At 49.0% G+C, this 18,339-nt stretch overlaps 1 protein-coding gene across 1 annotated transcript in view; it reads right to left on the bottom strand.

Annotated features, from left to right (window-relative positions):
- The window catches only part of LRRIQ3 (leucine rich repeats and IQ motif containing 3), a 418,548-nt gene that overhangs the window by 16,387 nt on the left and 383,822 nt on the right, over positions 1–18,339 (bottom strand). The window contains 1 exon segment of the mRNA XM_078673417.1: positions 15,489–16,206. Within this exon segment, the coding sequence (XP_078529543.1) occupies positions 15,489–16,206 (718 nt within the window).

The following is an 18,339-nucleotide window of genomic DNA, read 5'->3' as shown; positions in this document are numbered from 1 at the left end:
ATATTGCGTCCATTTATAGTGTTTCCTAGCGCCCTGTATAGCCTCCCTATCAGTGGATCGCACTGCTAGGGCTAGGGATTTGTATGCTGACCTACAATTTTTATCATACCATGACTCGGGTTTCCGTCTTCCTTTGCCAGAATGGTTCTTCTTTTGAATACTAAAAAATTTACCAAGTTTAAAAAAAAGGGTCGAGTGAATATGAACTACCCTGATGTCGTAATATTCATAGGATAACTGTCCCTGTATTTCTGCAATTGCTTCTTTGACCAAAACTTCCATTTCATTAATAGAATGGGGATTACCCAAACACTCGGCCCATCTTAACCGCCTTGTGTCATTAGTCATAACAATATCATCTGCCATATCAACTTTCAGTGTTCCTTGTCCCTTAAGGAGCAGTATCTCAAGACTAAGCGGGTTGTGATCACTCTCAATTCGTTGAATTATAGTCATGTCACAAACAGAGGACCAGAGTTCAAGATTCACTAAAATATAGTCAATTCTGCTTGAACTCGAGCCATTATTAAATGTTGGATTACCCTGCTTATCCCCTCGCGTTCTCCCGTTTACTGCTCTAAGCCCACATTCAAGACTAAAGGACTTAAGTTGAAGGGCTGCTTGGGTCCACCTTTTTATTGGGGGTAAATTTAATGGGGGAATTTGCCAGCAGGTGTCTTCAACCTTGGAGAGCTCTAGATCACTATGATCCAGGGGCTCAAAGGAGCAGTTAAAATCTCCACATATGAGTACATTAGCACCTCCCCTCCAGGTTCTGACATAATGTCCCAGGGCCTCAACTACCTCTGACGTTTTCCCCCCTGGTTTCCCCCTAGCATATACATTAAAAATTATTAATTCACCAAAAATGGGGGATTTTAACTTGACCACCAATATGTCCCTAGAATTGGTTTCAAGTTGGGTTGTTGTGTATCTATCATCCTGCTTGACCCATGTAGTCAAGCCCCCCACTGATCTTCCCTTGCTTGAATGGGTTGCTACTATCGCAAAATGAAGATACCCGGGTCTGTATTGTGGTTTAACTGCCCAGGTTTCCTGCATGGTGATTATCATATAATTATCAATAAAGATAGCCCAATCCCTGGACGCCATCTTATTCTTAAGGCCTGCCACATTCCAGGATACCAAAAACTGACCCCCGTATGTGTCTGTAATAAATTGTGGGCCTTATTTTCGCACATGCGAGCTTCCCCAAGGAGAACAGTATACCCCGGCTCGTTCTGGCTACTATCCTGCAATCCCACTGTCACTATTTCTCTTTCCTCAATCAAACTACTAGTTGGATTGACGTTACCTGTACAAAAGTTGGGTATAGCAATCTGTGTTTCCCTGTTGCTGACAACGTTGTTGATTGAGTCATGCATTGTTTTCTCGTCTAAACAGCTTAGTTGATGGTCATTTTCTATATAATAGTTGGGTGTGACTTTCACTATCTCTCCTACTCTAATAGGGTCGTTTTTCGAGTCAGAGATTCTAGGTTCACACCAGAAATAATGGGCTGAATTTAACGGTTCCTCTGTTCGACTAGTTGCAGTAATTAAAATATCTACCCTGGGAACTCCTTTCCCTTCGTCCACCTCTGGTCCATCTGAACTAGGGATAATTGCACCTCCACTCCCCTCCCCTCTATTCTGTAGTCTTCAATCGCATTCGTCCAATCCACTAAATATGTCATACCTGTTTGATATCTCCAAGGGTGTGAGTGGCATGAGATAGTTCATTCTACTATAGGCTGTTGGATTAAATCTGGGGGGTATGGTGTCCCACCCTGGTGTGTCAGGAGCTGGTATTGGATAGTACGTATGAGCTGAATTCCTGATGTTCTCCATGTTTGAAAAGTGATTGGTGGAGATGGCTTGACTATGTAATGTTTGAGATGAGAATACTACAGATCTCGGATAGAAATATGTTAGAGGGCGGGGGGTGATACTGTTGATAGCATTGCCCTGTGTCCAGTTTAATATATATCGAACTGCATTCTGGTCCCTAAAGTTGACTACAACCACATCTCCCCCGATATCCTTAGGTCTTCCACCTAACCACTGAAGACGGCGAACATGAACTATGTCGCCATTTATGTTGGTTGCAATTGGTCTGTATGAAGTCAGCCAATGCATTACCTTATTATTCAGTTGAAAAAAACCTTCCCGCTTATTCTCAGACAACTCTGGTACCCCGGTGAGAACCACCACAAATGGTGCAGCTTCCGGCGGAAGTTCTGTAGGTGGTCTCCTGCCTTGTACCCCCCTAGAGTACCTAGAGCCTCCCTCCTCCGTTCTTGATAACCCGATTGGTGGAATACCCATATCCCTTGAGGGCTTGTTAGCGGGAATGGCGGGAATGCAGTTGGATTTTATTATTGGCTTTGTTATAGGTACTTTAGGCTGATTTTTATTTGATATGTGGGGGTGTTTGGGTACAGGTGTTGTGCTAGTAGATGGATGGTTAACGGCGGATGGTACAGCTGGTATCGTGTTGATAAGTGGGATAGTGGTGGAAGATACTGCTTTAGTGACTTCTAGTAGAGGATTATGGGCGGATGTAGTGGCTTGAGAAGGGATTGGAACAATGGTTGACTCTTTGTTTTCTGCTATCCTGATGGAATTTACCTTTCTTCCCAGGTCTGCCTCTATTTTCCCTAATCTATCCTCCATACTTTTTAGCCTTTCAACTATTGCTAGTGTGTAGCTTCTCATTATCAGTTCAATACTATCCAATAGGTCACTATTATGAGTTAGTTGTGACCCATCGACCACTCGGGCATGTTAGATGTTAGCCTCTCTATCTGGATGTAAAGGAGGTGGCATTGATGAGGGAGCAGTCACTATTCCTGCTCCGTCCATAACAGCTGTGATACCCGTGACGTTGGAACTAGTGGACTTTAGCTTCTTCCCGAAATCGGAATGACTCAGCTTCTGTTTGGATAGATCCACCCTCTTACGTCTCTTTTTAGTTGGCGGTGGGCCATAGATTTTATGTTGCAGGGTCCTCTTGGTCTTGCCTCGCGCTGTCTTGCCAGGCATAGGTGTTGGTGTAATCATCGCCTTAGATGCACTAGGTGTACTGGTGGAATTATGAGCTAAGATACCAACACTAGTTTCAATGGGACAAATAGAGGGTGCCAAACATTCTCTAAGCAAAAGGGGCACACTGTCCAGAGATAATATATCATTAATAGTATCAGGGCAATGCTCATTATTAGAATTAACGGCATGGGTTAACTCGGTCACAGTCCTATTCTTAATGCTTTCAATCGAGCGGCGGCGCTCAGCCCGCCGATCTGCTAGGAATTGTTCTTTGGAACTTTCAGCAAGAGTTTTAATAAAATAGTTGTCCAAGGTTCCATTCAATAAACCCCCAGCTCTTTCAGTCACAACAATATCCGGGCTCAGCACTATGGTAGACATTAAAAAGTTTTTACCAGATCAATGCCGGACAAAAGGATATATGGAGCAACTTACTCCAAATCAGTAGGGGTGAGAGATGGCACAACCAGGGGGTCCGGCCCAGTCCAGTCTCCTCAGGCCTCTGAGGGCCTAAGAGGGCCCGCCCTTTGCCCGGGCTTCGCCCGGCTCCGCCCGCGGGCGTCCCGCGAGGCGGGGAGTGACGCTTGTTCTTAAGCGCCTCCTGGCGCGCTTCCCGGGTGAGGCACTTCCGGACAAGGAGGCTGCTGGGAGGTGTAGTTCGCAGCCTCCAGGTGCTCGCCCCCACTCGGCGGCCGCTCTAGAATGTTACAGGCGGCGGCGGGGGGTGAGCTGCACAGCCGGTGACAGGAGAAGGGCTCCAAGGCAGAGGCAACAGGAATCTAGCAGGTAAGGGCTCTCCTCGCTGATTAAGGATTAATGCAGGTAGTCCCACTCACCCGGGAGTGACGCTTGTTCTTAAGCGCCTCCTGGCGCGCTTCCCGGGTGAGGCATTTCCGGACAAGGAGGCTGCTGGGAGGTGTAGTTCGCAGCCTCCAGGTGCTCGCCCCCACTCGGCGGCCGCTCTAGAATGTTACAGGCGGCGGCGGGGGTGAGCTGCACAGCCGGTGACAGGAGAAGGGCTCCAAGGCAGAGGCAACAGGAATCTAGCAGGTAAGGGCTCTCCTCGCTGATTAAGGATTAATGCAGGTAGTCCCACTCACCCGGGAGTGATGCTTGTTCTTAAGCGCCTCCTGGCGCGCTTCCCGGGTGAGGCACTTCCGGACAAGGAGGCTGCTGGGAGGTGTAGTTCGCAGCCTCCAGGTGCTCGCCCCCACTCGGCGGCCGCTCTAGAATGTTACAGGCGGCGGCGGGGGGTGAGCTGCACAGCCGGTGACAGGAGAAGGGCTCCAAGGCAGAGGCAACAGGAATCTAGCAGGTAAGGGCTCTCCTCGCTGATTAAGGATTAATGCAGGTAATTAACATGTTTCTCATCTATCTTTCTGGCAAACGGTAGCTGAGATATAAGCGTATTTAGATCTGGATTTGATTTTTTCAGAATAAGCACAACAAAGGCTTATTTCCACTCATCCAGTACAGGCATACTTTACAGTGAGATGTTCGGATCTCAAACAGTGGAGGACCCAGTACCGCTGCAGCTGCTTTCCAATTTACTGGTAGCAGAGGATCAAGAGGTGACCCCGATTCAACAGCTAATGTAATTTACGTAAACGAATCTGAGGATATCAGTTCCCACTTTTCTAACCCTACACTCTCATTCTTGGACTTGTTGCTTAGGTATGGCACGCCATCCTCTTGAATATCACCAGCTACTGAGAAAGTTGTTTCAGCTAACCTAGGGAGTCTTAGGGCCTCAGTCAAGGACAGGAAATTCAGAATCACCAACATCTTTTCTTCAAAGAATTTGGAGACACTGTCAGCCAAGGACTGAGAGTAAACAAACTCATTTGCAGCACATTATAGGAAAGAGAGGTTGCCAGCAATGCTGAACATTTCCTTCGATGAGTTCTCTGCTTTCATAATTTTATCATAGTGATGGGGCATTTTAGCAACAAATCTTTTTCCTAAACTTTTTCAAGTCCAATTTCAGCTTCGCCTTTGCAGTACAGAAGTAATTAATGCGCCAAATCTGTTCCAGCTTTTGAACACCAGTTTAGCCTCTCTTAGAGTAAAAGTACCATGGTTCAGTACGAGCTCCCTTTGAACCAACCTTTATTGTGGACTTGAAAAATAGAGTTATATCCAGAGAAGACTGTACCCAAGCTATGTTCACTCCATAGTCGTTAGCGACCCTTGACCCTGTTAAAGGTAGGTCACTCCCCACGCCGCACAGCTGCACCTGTTGTGCCCGTGTCCCTTGCTCCTATCCCTAGCTGCTGCTGTGAGTTCGAGGCCCTCTTCCACCCGCAGACTCCCACCTGTGCCTCATCCCAGGTGGCCTAGTGGTGAGCCGGAGGTACTTGTGTGCTAGCTCTGTCCCGTTCCTGTCTGCCTTCTGCCAGTATTATTGCTTGTTTACTGTAATCTGTTGCATTGTAATCCGTTTTTATTCTTCGTTTTTTTTTTTGAACTGTGCCCTTCTGCCTCCTGTGCCTTCCACCCGTTCTGCTCTCCCCGTTTTCCCGCCACTGCGTCCCCTGCGGTCCCGCCCCCCGCTCGTCCCTTTCTGTCTTCCTTCTGTTCGTATTATTGCTTTTTTTACTGTATTCTGTTGCACTGTTATCTGTTTTTTATTCTTCGTTTTTTGGTATTGTGCCCTTCTGCCTCCTGTCTTCCCCCGTTCTGCTCTCCCGCTTTCCCGCCGTTGCGTCGCGTGTGGCCCGCTTGCCCATTCGGCACGCACCCGCCTCCCAGCTGCTCGTCTCTCCCACCTCCCCTTCTTATGGTGGGCGCTGCACTACCGCGCAGCAGGCGAGCAGTTGGAGCTCAAAAGGCGAGCCTAGGGCAAGCCAGTCTGCGCCCGTCCATGCCTAAACCGTGCCCAGAACCAAACCCCCATGTCCCCCCCGAATGCCACGAATCCCGACACGCCACTACGAAGCCAGCATCCTCCACGCTCTCAACGCTGGCCGATTACACACCTGCTTCTGGGCCACCCAGAAGTACACCCAAGGACCGTTCTCCTGCTGGAACTGCAGCTATACCAGCCTCCAAACTACCACCATGTCCACCGGAGCAGGACGTAACAACCTGCGATGCATTCTACTCAACACCCGCTCCGCCCGCAAACACACCATTTAACTTTGGGACCTACTCGACTCCTCCTCCCCAGACATCGCCTTCCTGACGGAGACCTGGATGAACAAGTCCTCGGCACTCGACGTCACCATAACCATCCCTGACGGCTACAAAATCACCCGCAGGGACCGCACCAACGGAACAGGAGGAGGAATTACCTTTGTCCACAGAAACACCCTCAGAATCACAACCAGCACTGACGACACCCTCAGCGCCGCCGAACAACTGCACATCCAGATCCACACTGACCCCAACACCACCCTCAGAGGAACCCTCATCTACAGACCCCCCGGCTCCCAGCCACAGTTCAGCGACTTCATCACCGACTTTGTCAACACGTAGGCTCTTGCTTCCACTGACTACATCCTCCTTTGAGACCTGAACTTCCACCTCGAGCACACCAACGACAGCAACTCCGCCACCCTGCTCGCCAGCCTCGCCAACCTTGAAATCAAACAGCTCATCACGACTCCCACCCACTCCGATGGACACACGCTCAACCCCATCTTCTCTGCCAGCAACCACGTGACCTTCAGTCACACCACTGAACTCCACTAGTCAGACCACCGCTGTGTCCACTTCACCTTTGAGAAGCCCACCACGCACCACTGCACGCAACAGGCCCCCTGCTGCAGCTGGAGCAAAGTCACTGAAGACCAGCTACTCACCACCCTCGCCCGAAACCCACCAACTGACACCACCGACACCGACTCTGCACCTGCAACCTCAGGCAATGGATTGACGACTGCGCCAACACGCCCCATCAAAAATCCCTCTAACAGACACACCGACAGAAACGCCATCTCGTTCACCGCCGACCTCCAGACATCTAAGCAGGCCTGTTGCCGGCTCGAGAAGAAGTGGCACCACAAACAGACACCAGACAGTAACGCAGCCTACAAGAGTGCCATCTGCAGACATCATCAACTCATCTGAACTGCCAAAAGGACCTCCTTCAAAGAGCACATCGACAACAAGGCACACAACAGTAAAGAGCTCTTCAACATTGTAAAGGAACTCTCCAACCCCAGCTCCAACTCCAAGGACAGCCCGCCATCGCAAGACCTCTGCGACTCCTTAGCCACCTTCTTCCACCGCAAGATCGCAGACATCAACAACAGTTTCAACAACGAGGCCCCCCGACAGACACCAACACCTCAAACTCACTGCCCCATAGCCATATCAACCTCCTGCCTTCCTGGACCCATGTCAACAACAACGACACCATCAAAATCATGAACACCTTCCACTCCGGCTCACCATCTGACCCCTGCCCGCACCACGTCTTCAACAAAGCAAGCTCCACCATCGCACCCCACCTCCACAAGGTCATCGACAGCTCCTTCGAGACAGCCACCTTCCTGGAGAGCTGGAAGCACGCTGAGATTAACGCCTTACTCAAGAAACCCAAGGCGGACCCCAAGGACCTCAAGAACTTCCGGCCCATCTCCCTACTCCCATTCCTGGCGAAAGTCATCGAGAAGATCGTCAACAAGCAACTGACCTCCTTCCTCGAAGAGAACAACATCCTGGACCCATCCCAATACAGATTCCACAGCAACCACAGCACCGAAACAGCCCTCATTGCCGCCACCAACGACATCAGGGCGATGCTGAACAATGGGGAAACCGCTGCCCTCATCCTCCTGGACCTCTCGGCCACCTTCGACACCGTCTGCCACCACACTCTTCGCACATGCCTCCACAACACAGGAATCAGTGACAAAGCCCTGGACTGGACCACCTCCTTCCTCACCGGCAAAACTCAGAGTGTCCGCCTCCCCCATTCCGTTCTAAAGACACCAAGATCACCTGCGGCGTACCCCAAAGATCTCATACCCTGATGACACCCAGCTGATCCTTTCCCTCACCAAGGCCCACACCACCGCCAAGTCCAACCTCCACAAAGGAATGAAGGCCATTGCCAACTGGATGATGAGCAGCCACCTGAAACTCAACTCAGACAAGACGGAGGTTCTCATCATCGGCACCACCCCCTCCGCCTGGGACGACTCATGGTGGCCGGCCGCATTGGGAACAGCACCGAAGCCCACCAACCACGCTTGCAACCTGGGGTTCATCCTGGACTTAGCGTTGTCAATGACCCAGCAAGTAAACACTGTCTCCTCCTCCTGCTTCAACACTCCTCTGCAGTGACCTTTAGCTACAACTTCATGGGTGAGGCAGACATCTCTTTCCTCTTTCTTGCTACATCCAAGAGCTGCAATTTGCTCAAATATGTTGGATAACTTCTGCCTCTTTGGAGGATTCTAGGGTTTGGCAGCAGTAAAGAGACTCACCTACTCTTATCCAGCAAAGGTTCCATCAAACCTTTGCTTTCTATGATTGACTGATTGATTGATAGGTGGTATGGTCATCTGATGCTTCCACAGATGAGCCACTCACTCTCTTCTGCCATTTCTGCCCCTGGGGATACAGGAGACCAGCCAATCTAACCCTTTAGAGCACTACACCCTCCGCATGCTCCGCAAGAACCTACAGATGGACCGGAACCAGAAGGATGGTCAACCAAGCCCTTGTCAGCAGCAGGCTAGACTACGGGAACGCTCGCTATGCAGGAACATCAGCCAAACACCAGAAACAACTACAGTGCATACATAATGCCTCCGCCCACCTCATCCTCGACATCCCCCAACACAGCCACATCACAGCCCACCTGAAAGACCTGCACTGGCTCCCCATCAACAAGAGGATGACCTTCAAACTCCTCACCCATGCTCACAAAGCACTCCACAACACGGGAACAGCGTACCTCAACGAACAACTCACCTTCTACACGCCGAACCGCCAGCTTCCCTCTGCCGACCTCACACCCGCCACCGTTCCCTGAATCCGTCATGCGACAGCCGGCGGCAGATCATTCTCCCACCTCGCCGCTAAGACATGGAACACCGTCCCCATCCACATGCGACAGACCCATGATCTGTTGACCTTCAGGAGACTCCCCAAGACCTGGCTGTTCGAGCAGTAGCAGCACCCCTGCCCCCACCTCCCCACCCAATGCCTTGAGACCCTCACAGGTGAGTTGTGCACTCTACAAATGTACTGATTGATTGATTGATTGCTTTATCTCGCCAGTGGACCTGATTCTTTCAATTGCTGAGCCAGGTTAGGGACTAAGAGCATGGTCCATGAGTGTTTTAACTATGGCTTGTCAGTTGGTCTTGTAGTGGGCTAGCGATAATCTATCGCAGTAAATTTTCAGTTAAAACTGACAATATATCTTTTCAGACTTGTGAAGCAGTGAGCTTCTCTATTTTGCTTACCCCCTCCCAAATCTTTAAAGGCATTTTACTGTATCGGCCCCCACGATCTCGGACTGCTTTTCTTACTTCATTGAACAATATGCTGGAACCCTTGGCTACTGATTCCACTCTCACTATTTTAGGTGACTTCAATTTTCATCTTGAAAATCTCACGATAATGATACAATTACAGTTCTCTCAGAATGAGAAGCATTGGGTCTCTCACAAGGAATATCTGACCCTACTCACATAGTTGGACATACGATAGATGGCCTTTTTTCCAACTCTCAAACGATCTCTTTAAAGAGTATTCTTCTCCTGGTCTGGACAGACCATCATGCTATCATATTCAATATTTTCATTAGTAGAAGACTCATATCTAGTATTTCTCTAACTTCCCATATAACCACCAAAGCCTGGAAGAGTACAGATCCCGAGCTCCTTAAAGCACATATATTTTTGACTCAACCAGAGCCTCCTCAGATCCTAATTTAGCAGCATCAAACTATTCTAATTAGGTGAATAATGCATTTGATTTGCTGGTGCCAAAGAAGACTTTTTCAAAAAATCGTTGCTCTCCATCGGCCCCCTGGTTTTCTGAAACCGTTAGGGCACAGAAGAAAGTGTGCAGAAACTGTGAAAGGCAGTGGTGTAAAAATTATAACACTCAAGAGAAAATTTGCTATAAAGAGTCACTCAACAAATATAAACTGATGATTGCACAAGAGAAAAGTAAATACTACATCGTCAGATTGAATCTGCCCAAAACTGCAGCAAACAGCTGTATCAGGTAGTCGCTAAATTATCAGGACAAGTCTCAAATTGTAATCCAGCTCCTTCACAGGCATTATGCGACTCTCTGACTGATTATTTCTTTGAAAAGGTTAATAACATCTACACCAATTTCTCATCTCAAATTCAAATGGATAACCAGCCTTTAAATCTAGACCCCACTGAATGCACTCATTCTTCAGCAAAATGTGAGAGTACTACACCTGAGCAGATCCCAAATGTAATCGCTACCATCAAATCGGGCTCTGCCACTGACCCTTGCCCCCCATCAGTACTTAAACCACTTGCTGATCTAGTTGCGGCCAACATTATTTAACATCTGTAATGCAATGTTTTCATCTGGCATATACCCCAAGATGTGGAAAAAAAACATTATTAAACCTTTACTGAAAAACCTAATCTAGATCTGAATCAACCAAAGAATTATAGACCAATAGCTAGTCTTCCTTTCCCAGCCAAAATATTTGAGAAAGTGATTAATACCCAGCTCTCCAAATATATTGAAGATCACCAACTTCTGGATGATACTCAATTTGGCTTCCATAAAGGCCACGGAACAGAAACAGCGCTAATTAAAGCAGCAGAGGACATAAGAATCATCCTCGATCAAGGAGGGACGGCTGTCCTTATACTGCTGGATCTTTCAGCAGCTTTTGACATGGTCGATCATACCATCTTGATCAACCGTGTCTCACACATGGACATTTAACAGACAGCTAGAGCCTTACTGTCTTCCTTCTTTACTGACCGCACACAATCAGCAAACATCGGCCCTTTCAATTCATCTCAATTGGCCCTCCCGTGTGTTGTCCCTCAACGATCATTCTTAAGTCCGACACTTTTTAACATCTATGTGTCGGACCTAGCTAAAGTCATCAAATCACACGGGGTGGGCCTTATATCATATGCCGATGACACTCAATTGGTGCTCTCTGTACATAATGATGGCGACTTAGTAGCAGCTAAATTTCAGAAGGGCATGCTCGCCATCAGTAGCTGGATGACCACAAACTGAACTCTGAGAAAACAGAGGAAATGATATCGGGAAAATATAGCCCCTCATATTGAAGCCGCGCGGTGGTGAAGGGAGGGACCCTTGACCCTGTCACCAGGTAGGTCGCCCCCCTCAGCCGCCACACGGTCCTCCTGTGCCGCTGTCCCGCTGCTGCTACTCTCTGTGTCCCGAACTGCTTGGTTTGCCTGATTCCGACCTTTATTTTGTTGCCATTGATTAACTCTTTTCTTTTACTGTTATCTTTTTTTCACTTACTGGTGCCCTTTGTGCCCTCTCCCCCCTGTCCCCTTTTTCCTTTTGTATCACCCCATCACCTGCTACCCTCCCTTGCGCTTTCCCGCCGCTGCTTCCCTTACGGCCCGCCCCCCTGGTGCCCCATTCGCCGCCCCACTCCCGCCTCCCAGCTGCTCCTCCCTCCCACAGCCACTCATATGGAGACCACGCAGCGGGCGCACTGCTGGCGTTCCAAAGGCAAGCCCGTCTGCGCCCGTCCGTGCCTGGACCGCGCCCAGCGCCAGAACCCCTGGCACCCGCCGAAACCCGACGGAAATACGACACCACCACCCTCCACGCACTCAACACCGGCCGACCATCTGCCTGCTACCAAGCCACCCCGAAGCGCACCCACGGACCCTTCTCCTGCCAAGTCTGCAAATTCACCTGCGTCCGAACCTGCACCCCACCACCCGGACCAGGCAACAACAACAACCACCTCAAGTGCATCCTGCTCAACACCCACTCCATCCACAAGCACGCTGACGAACTCTGGGACCTCCTCAACACAACAGCACCAAACGTCACCTTCCTCACAGAAACCTGGATGAATGCCTCCTCAGCCCCCGACATCGCCATAGCCATCCGGGATGGCTACAAGATCACTCGAAAGGACTGCGTCAAAAAAATGGAGGAGGAATCGCCATCATCTACAGGAACACCATCGGCGTCACGACCAACTCCGAAGATGCCTTCACCACCGCCGAACACCTACACTTCCAGATCCACACCGACCCCAAAACACCCTCAGAGGAACCCTCATCTACAGACCCCCAGGCCCACGCACACAATTCAGTGAAGCCATCGCCGACTTCATCAGCCCACATGCCCTCGCCTCATGAGACTACATCCTCCTAGGTGACCTGAACTTCCAACTGGAGAACAACAACGACAACAACACCACCACCCTGCTCAACAAACTCGGACTCAAGCAACTGGTGAACACCCCCAACCACTACGCCGGCCACACGCTTGACCCCATCTTCTCTGCCAGCAGCCACGTTGCCTTCAGCCACTCCCCCGGACTACACTGGACCAACCACAGCTGCATCCACTTCACCTTTAAGAAGACCAAACCCCACCACCGCCCGCAACAGATCCCCCACAGATGCTGGAGCAAAGTCACCACAGACCAGCAAACCACATCACTGAGACAGAACCCACCAATCAACACTACTGACACCAATGACGCAGCCCGCAACTTCACACAGTGGATCATCAACTGCGCCGATGCCCTTGCACCACTGAAGAACCCTCTAGGCAAGCCCGGCAACAGCAAAACAACATGGTTCACCGACGACCTCAAAGAATCGAAGAAATCCTGCCGAACCCTCCAGAAAACCTGGCGCCGTGAACAGACGACAGAAAACCTGACAGCCCTCAAGAACGCCACTCACAAACACCACCAGCTGATCCGCACCACCAAAAAGACATCATTCAAAGAGGGGCTTGACAACAACACACACAACAGCAAGGAACACTTCAGCATCATAAAAGAGCTCTCCAACCCCAGCACCAGCAGCAACGACATCACACCGTCGCAAGACCTTTGCAACCCCCTGGCCACATTCTTTCACCGCAAGATCGCAGATATACATGACAGCTTCGGCGCCCAGACTCCGCCCCCAGCCACCGAACCAACACCCCCTACAACCACCCTCAGAACTTGGACTCCCATCAGCACTGAACACACCGCCCACGCTATGAACACCATCCACTCCGCCTCTCCTTCCGACCCATGCCCTCACCACATCTTCAACAAAGCCGACACCATCATCGCACCCCACCTACGGAACGTCATAAACAACTCCCTCGCATCCGCCACCTTCCCAGAGAGCTGGTAGCACACAGAGATCAACGCCCTACTGAAGAAACCCACAGCGGACCCTAAAGACTTCAAGAACTTCCGCCCCATCTCTCTTTTTCCCTTACCTGCAAAAGTTATCGAAAAGATCATCAATAAACAGCTGACCACGATCCTCGAGGCCAATGGCTCCCTCGACCCATCCCAGTCCGGATTTCAAGCCAACCACAGCACCGAGACCGCCCTCATCGCAGCCACTGACAACATCAGGACCCTGCTTGACAATGGGGAAACAACAGCCCTCTTCCACCTAGATCTCTAAGCCGCCTTTGATACAGTGTGCCATTGCACCCTAATAACCCGCCTCCACAACGCCGGGATCCAAGGTAAAGCCCTGGACTGGATCACCTCGTTCCTCTCCGACAGAACCCAGAGAGTCTGCCTCCCTCCCTTCCGCACGCGGCCACCAAGATCATCTGCGGCGTACCCCAAGGCTCATCGCTCAGCCCAACCCTCTTCAATATCTACATGAGCCCCCTCGTCGCCAACGCACGCAAACACAACCTCAACATCATCTCATACACCGACGACACCCAGCTGACACTCTCCCTCACCAAAGACCCAGCCACCGCCAAACTCAACCTCCAGGAAGGAATGAAAAACGTCGCTGAATGGATGAAACTTAGCCGTCTGAAACTGAACTCAGACAAGACGGAGGTCCTCATCCTCGGACCATCCCCATCCGCCTGGGACGACTCCTAGTGGCCCACAGCACTGGGCACCGCACCTACACCCACTGACCATGCACGCAACCTGGGATTCATCCTGGACTAAAGGGAAGCAAGGGTTTCAAATTAGATGGCCCAGGTTGTAAAATCTCTGTAAGAACATTTGTTTTGGTCTCTATAAAGGGCCTCCGCTGTCCTTCAGGCCACCACTGCAAAGTGGCGCCGCGGTAGGGCGACTGACTCCGGAATCTGGGGGTCGCGGTTCGATCCCCGGCACCGGCAGCAGATTGGCCCTGCACCATATGACTCTGGGCAATAGCTTGCTTAATCTTCCTGACGGCGCCTAGAGACCCTTACGGGTGATTGTGCGCTTAAAAATAAATAAAAGATAAAAAATTAAAAAAATGAGACACTGTCTTCTGTTGGTGGCCCAAGCAGTGAGTCAAGTTGCCAATCCCACTGACATTATGTAAACTCACGTGTATGCCGTCATTAATATAGTGAGGGGGAAGAAATCCAGCCCCATCACCATTACCATCATCATCATCAACATCCTGGGATGTTCTCTGTTCTGGCATAATAAAAAATTGTGGAGCCTCGCAGGTGGGAGCGACATGGCAAGGGCAGTGGGTTGGAGTCAGACATCATGATGACCAGTTGCACTTTAGTTATTTCATAACATGACACTTGAGCCAAAGTCAGTTCGAAGTGCATGATCGTCCAGTTATCACACAATTACGAGACGTGGTCCGAACCCAGACACCAAAGACAAACCTTGTGTTGGTCTATTGCCAACATCTGATTCCAGCAGACTCAGCATTGCTTGAAATCTGTTGCTTTGGGAGGGGACGTGGTTACTCAGATCGCTAGTAAAATCATTTGAAAAGTAATCTGGAAACCGACAAATTTGAGCTCGAGATTCAGCGCAGAGGGTGCTGAAAGAAAGGAACTAAAATCAGCGTATGGGGTGATGCTTATATGTAGTTCTGCTTCGTCACTTCTGGGGCTTCACAAACCCTCTGATCGAGAACACTACAGTCTGGCACCTGGGGAGTATTCTAAAGTGAGTAAGTATCAAGTATCCATCAGAAAGTAAAAACTGTGATGAGCATGAGGTAGCAGGTATTGATCATGGTGGTTTACTTCAACAGCAAGATCACAAGAAATTACATGAATAAGCTAATTTTGATGTTCTGGATGGTTATTTACGGACCTGATTTAGAAAATGTTTGGAAGATTGGAAGCTATTACTTATAAAATGGGCTGTTTCGGGGATATTGCTGTATGAAAGTGGCATTGCGTTGGGAATAAAATTCAGTGTGCCCCTACAACTTACATTCGTTTGTAGACATATTTATCTACCAAAAGGTACACTTTACAACTCAACACAACAGTACAATTCACTGTCTCCACACCAATGCGTCATACCTGTATTCTTTTAGATCTTTGATCAAAAATCTCTGTTCTATTTGCTGTTGTCGTAGTCCCTCCAAATGTCTCTTTTTTTCCAGCGCAGTGTCTTCTCTGAATACGGCTCTATCATGGTTAAGCAAAGTTTTTGTCATTGAAGTATGTTTAGTTCTAAATACTTGGACAAATTTATTATCCACCTGCTTATGTTTCTTCTGCTCTAAAGACTGGATGTACCTCTCTTTCATATTTTGAATATGTTGTGAATTACTGAGCTGCAGTTGTAGAATACCGTTTTGTAGTTTCAAACCATCTACTTCACGTTGTCTTAAAGCTTCACTCCTTTTCTCCAGTAAAAATCCGTTCACATTGACGTGTGCTTCTTTTTTGGCTGATTGAATAAGGAAAACCTTGTGCATCTTTTCCTCCTGTATTTCATGCCTCTGCCTCGCTGTGTAGGCCTTATCAATTGCATAAAAAGCAGAGAATTTTGCGTAGCAGTAGGTTTTCCTAGACAGCTTCTTCTCTGAGCTGTTCTGCCTGCTGTGCAACACACGAGGTTTATGTTGTGCCATTGAATGAAACAGACTATCAGCATGGCGTATATCATCAGCTGCCTCCCTATGTGATATTTGCATTTTAGTCGTTGAGTCTGCTTGGTGAAGTATTGACTTGAATCCGGAAAGTCTAAATTTTGTTTTTCCCTTGTCCTCGACATCAGGTTCATTCGAAGGCTCTATATTACATAAAAAAAATACATCATTAAGTTCAAAACATATAAAGTAACTGGAACAGCGTCTTTGATGATGTAATACACTTACGAGTATCTAATAATTTGGGAATTTTTTTCAATGTGAAATCATAAAAGCAGACACAAATAAGAAACATGCTAAGCCCATCACAGAAAATATTGCACGACTATAGGGAAACTAGTAAAAGGTATACACGAGCTGTCAATAGTCTAGATTTCCTGTGAATTACACCAATGACATCAATCAGACTGTGGTGCAAATTGCACAACGGCACCCAAACTTTATTTTTACCGTTTTTACATTTAGCACGCATCACCGGTTTCGGTCAAAATATTTTTGCACTCGCACTTTTCTCTATGTACCAATAGGGTGACCAACTGGCATTGGTGCAAATTCAGGACGGTGAGTGTAAAAATTCAGGACAAAGGGTCAAAATTCAGGACACAAATTCAGGACAGGAGGTCAAAATTCAGGACAAAACTTCAGGACAATAGGTACGTTTTACTGACACATCAGAGGTCGCGCAACAGTATATAAGTAAGCCCAGCCATTTCCAAACATATTCAACCATTTGCAAACCTATCCATCATGTATCCTTCCATCTATCATTTCACTCATCCATCCCTTCATCCATCCCCTCATCCATCCTTCCACTCATCCTCCATTATCCATCCATCCATCCATCCATCCACCCTTTCACCCTATCCATCTGTACACTTATCCATCCACTCTTCATCCCATCCATCCATTCACTCATCCATTCAGCCATTTACCCTTTCACCAATCCAGCCATCCTTTCACTTACTAATCCTCCCACCCATCCACTCTCTTAGTCATCCATCCATCCTACCTTTCTCTCTCCATTGACCCTTTTACTTAGCCATCCTTCCTTCCATCCATCCATCCACCCACCCATCCATCTACTCATCCACTCATCAATCCATCCATTGACCCTATCATTCATCCATCTATCATTTCACTCCTTCACACATCTATTCATCCTTTTGTCCATCTACCCTCCCTTTCACTCACTCATCCATCCTTACATCCACCCTTTCACTCATATGTCCATTCATTCACCCTTGCACTTATCAATCCATCAATCCATCCATCATTTCACTCATCCACCTACCCACCCATCATCCACCCAACCATCCACCCACCCACCCACCATCCACCCACCCACCATCCAATCCACTGATCCATTCTTTCACCCACCCACCATCCACCCACCCACCCATCCTTTCACCCACCCACTCATCACCCATCCATCCTTTCACCCACCCACTCATCATCCATCCTTTCACCCACCCACCCACTCTCCATCCATCCATCCTTTCACCCACCCATCCATCCATCCTTCCCCTCATCCATCCCCTCATCCATCCATCCTTCCCCTCATCCATCCATCCCCTCATCCATCCATCCTTCCCTTCATCCATCCATCCTTCCCCTCATCCATCCATCCTTCCCCTTATCCATCCATCCTTCCACTCATCCATTCTTCCTTTCATCCATCCTTCCCCTCACCCATCCACCCATCCCATCCATGTCTCCTTCCCCTCATCCATCCATCCTTCCCCTCCATCCATCCATCCATCCTTCTCCTCATCCATCATCCTTCCCCTCATCCATCTTTCCCCTCAGCCATCTACCCTTCCACCCATACATCCAGCGATTTACATTTTCTCTCCATCCTTCCCCTCACTCATCAATCCATCCATCCTCTCTCATTATCCATTTATTCAATCTTTCATTCATCCATTCACCCTTTCACTAATTCATCCAGCCATTCACCCATCCCTTCACTTACTTACTCGCCCACCTTTCCATATTAATTTTGAGCTGAGCCCTTTTGAGAAGAGGCCCATCAAGAACTCCACCCTCGCTGTAAGGCCGTTCCAGGACTGGGACTGAAGCCACCCAGGGCAGAGACAGGATCCACCACAGGGGGGGGACAAAAGTCATCACAGGCGGGGGGTGGACTGTAGCCAACACAGGCAGGGGGGGGCGACAGGATCCATCACAGTGGGGGGTGGACAGGAGCCATCACAGGCGAGGGACAGGAGCCATCACAGGCGGGGGGTGGACTGGAACCACAACATGGGGGGACAGGA

This window comes from Lissotriton helveticus, chromosome 1_2 (genome assembly GCF_964261635.1).
Source record: "Lissotriton helveticus chromosome 1_2, aLisHel1.1, whole genome shotgun sequence".
Classification (NCBI taxonomy): domain Eukaryota; kingdom Metazoa; phylum Chordata; class Amphibia; order Caudata; family Salamandridae; genus Lissotriton; species Lissotriton helveticus.
This window is presented reverse-complemented; position numbering and strand designations above follow the sequence as displayed.